The sequence below is a fragment of the Capsicum annuum genome, unplaced genomic scaffold (assembly GCF_002878395.1).
Source record: "Capsicum annuum cultivar UCD-10X-F1 unplaced genomic scaffold, UCD10Xv1.1 ctg37040, whole genome shotgun sequence".
In the NCBI taxonomy this organism is placed as follows: Eukaryota; Viridiplantae; Streptophyta; class Magnoliopsida; order Solanales; family Solanaceae; genus Capsicum; species Capsicum annuum.
The window spans coordinates 1-2,513 of NW_025844066.1; the positions used below are offsets into that span (position 1 = coordinate 1).

General features: G+C 35.3%; 1 protein-coding gene across 1 annotated transcript; it reads left to right on the forward strand.

The window, feature by feature from the left end:
* Positions 1 to 161: 161 nt before the first annotated feature.
* LOC124891544 lies at positions 162 to 2,494 on the forward strand. The gene is made up of 3 exons (XM_047403270.1): positions 162 to 1,787; positions 1,898 to 1,959; positions 2,081 to 2,494. Exons 1-3 carry the CDS (start codon positions 1,649 to 1,651, stop codon positions 2,432 to 2,434), a joined length of 555 nt encoding a protein of 184 aa, XP_047259226.1. The 5' UTR covers positions 162 to 1,648; the 3' UTR covers positions 2,435 to 2,494.
* Positions 2,495 to 2,513: the final 19 nt, after the last annotated feature.

Genomic DNA, 2,513 nt, shown 5'->3' on the forward strand with positions numbered 1-2,513 from the left:
CTGAATAAATTTGTTGATTTTAAGTTTGTGATTTTCATTCGACCCTATTTGCATGTCCTGCTTGATTGAAATTTCGTGACGCTTAACTTGAATGGTGAGTCTATTTGTTCGTCTCTCTCACGTATGGGCAAACACGCCTAACTTCTTGCAACTTCACATTTTTTATGCCGCTTAGTCAATATGGGTAATTTTGTATGGGAAAAGCATGGATGTGACGATTCGAGGATTTTTTCGTAAATCTTTATAAGGCTAATATGTGCACATTTTGACTATTTGGGTATGATACTGTACCAATTTGATTTGTGAAAAGCATCTCAGTAATTGATTTTTTATTTTTTGGATTTTTTCGTAAATCATTAATAAGGCTAATATGTGCACATTTTGACTGTTTGGGTATGATCCTGTACCAATTTGATTTGAGAAAAGCATCTCAGTAATTGATTTTTAATTTTTTGGATTTTTTCGTAAATCTTTAATAAGTCTAATATGTGCACATTTTGACTGTTTGGGTATGATCCTGTACCAATTTGATTTGAGAATAGCATCTTAGTAATTGTTATTTTTCTTGCCTTACATGGTTGACAAACATCCCCTCACACGTTAACTATGGTAAATTTAGATACCTCTTCTTGATTTCATTTAATAAGTAGGAAGGATCTCTTTTTACTTGTTCTATTCATGGAAATTTCAAATGTTATAATAGGGTATTATTTATTTATGGAAACTATAGCATGATTGGTGGAACAGATTGATTTACCCCATCCATTGAACGGAACAATCCCCTTAATTGATTCATTATATGTTATTCTTCTTCCATTAAATATTATTCTTCCTTCATTATTTAGGATTGTGGACGACCCTCCTCACTATATAAACTCACCATTCTCTTTCTCTAAGAGGACAAACTTCTCCTCCGCTATTACTCCCTCTATTTTCTCTTAAAAGTACTTTGTAGTTCTTTGGAACTTTGGATTTCGAAAAACATTCGGCCTTGTCCTTGTGCAATTGCTTTGGGTTCTATTATTATTGTTTGGTGCCTAATCGGTTAGTCTCTATCGACGCGTTCTTTTCTTATTCTGTAGCATTTGTGATAGCAAAGCATAGAAAACATGTCTATAGGAACTAATTTAAAATAATTATGATTTTGCTTTTTTCACTATCATAAAGAAGATTAAAAAAAGAAAAGAATAGCTTACTAGGGTGTACTATAACCAGTTCTAGCTGTTTTCTTGAACAGTAGCATATTTGGTGCACGTTGAAGACATTCTGGGTATTGCTGTTTGTATTTTCTTGTTTTGTGTTTGCTTTGTTTGACTGTGGATTCTTGTGAAAGTTTCGTCATAATTGAACACAGCTCAAGGTTTTACTTTTCATAGCTATTTTCTACTTTCTCTCTGATATTTTGTTGGTTTTTTGCTTTGTTTCTTGCATGAAAATGTAAGTTCTTTTTCCCCATTTTCTTTTTTTGGGCCAAGGAGGGTGAGTGATGTGGTGGGCAGAGGGGCCAGTGGGGGGTCTTTTGTTTAATTCTTTCCAAATTGATGTGAAGATAATGTTTGATAGAATCTTATTGGGAAGACAAAGTGTGTGAATCACATTCAGTAGAGTGGGACAAAAGGTGAAGAAATTTAAGAGACGATTTTGAAGGATGAATGATAGCTCAGCTAGAGAAATGAATGAGAAACAACCTCAAAGGCCTTCTGGTTGTGTGGGCATTTTCTTTCAGCTCTTTGATCAGAACCGTAGATTTGCCAAGAAGCTGTTTTCAAAGAAACTGCTTTCACCAGGTTAGCTACTACTACATTCCACTCATTTTTAAAGCAGAATGGTTAATTACTTCAAGGTGATTCTAGCTAGAGGGATAAATTATTTCTTTTTTTGTCATGCATTCTTATAGCTTGCTTGAAACAAGCTTCAAAAAAGTTTGGAGGGGATGAGAAGCAGCCAAAGCTTCATTTGGTACTCATTTCTTGAACTATACTCCCACATTTAGCTTTTTTTTTCTTCTATTGTCTCAGATTTTAGCCTGACAGGAAAGTTTTAGTTTTTATTGTTTTTGGTTCTTGTATGAACAATGTAGATTGCTGATGAGAACAGTGGGGGTTTTCCAAATTCAAAGAATAATGGAATGACTGATACACGTTGTGAAAGCAAACGCGAAATGAAAGCTCCATGTTTTGTTGCTAGGCTCATGGGTTTGGAATCGATGCCAGCAGGATCAGGAAGTAAGCCACAAAAGGCTTCAGCTTCCGAAACTTGGAGCAATCTAGCAGACAAACTTGGTGCTCGACCTGGCGGATCTGATAAAGAAGATATGGATTTTGAGATGGCCGAAATAAAGAGTTCAAAACTAGGTTTGCAAAGGTTTAGAGCTAAATGTGCTCTCACTTATCTACTACATATTTTTCTCCTTTGGATGATGAAGCAGATTTAGTTGGGAATTCACTTGATCACCATTCAACTGATAGCTACCTCTCCAGCTGTCCCAATAGTAGCTCAAGTATGGTCCCCAA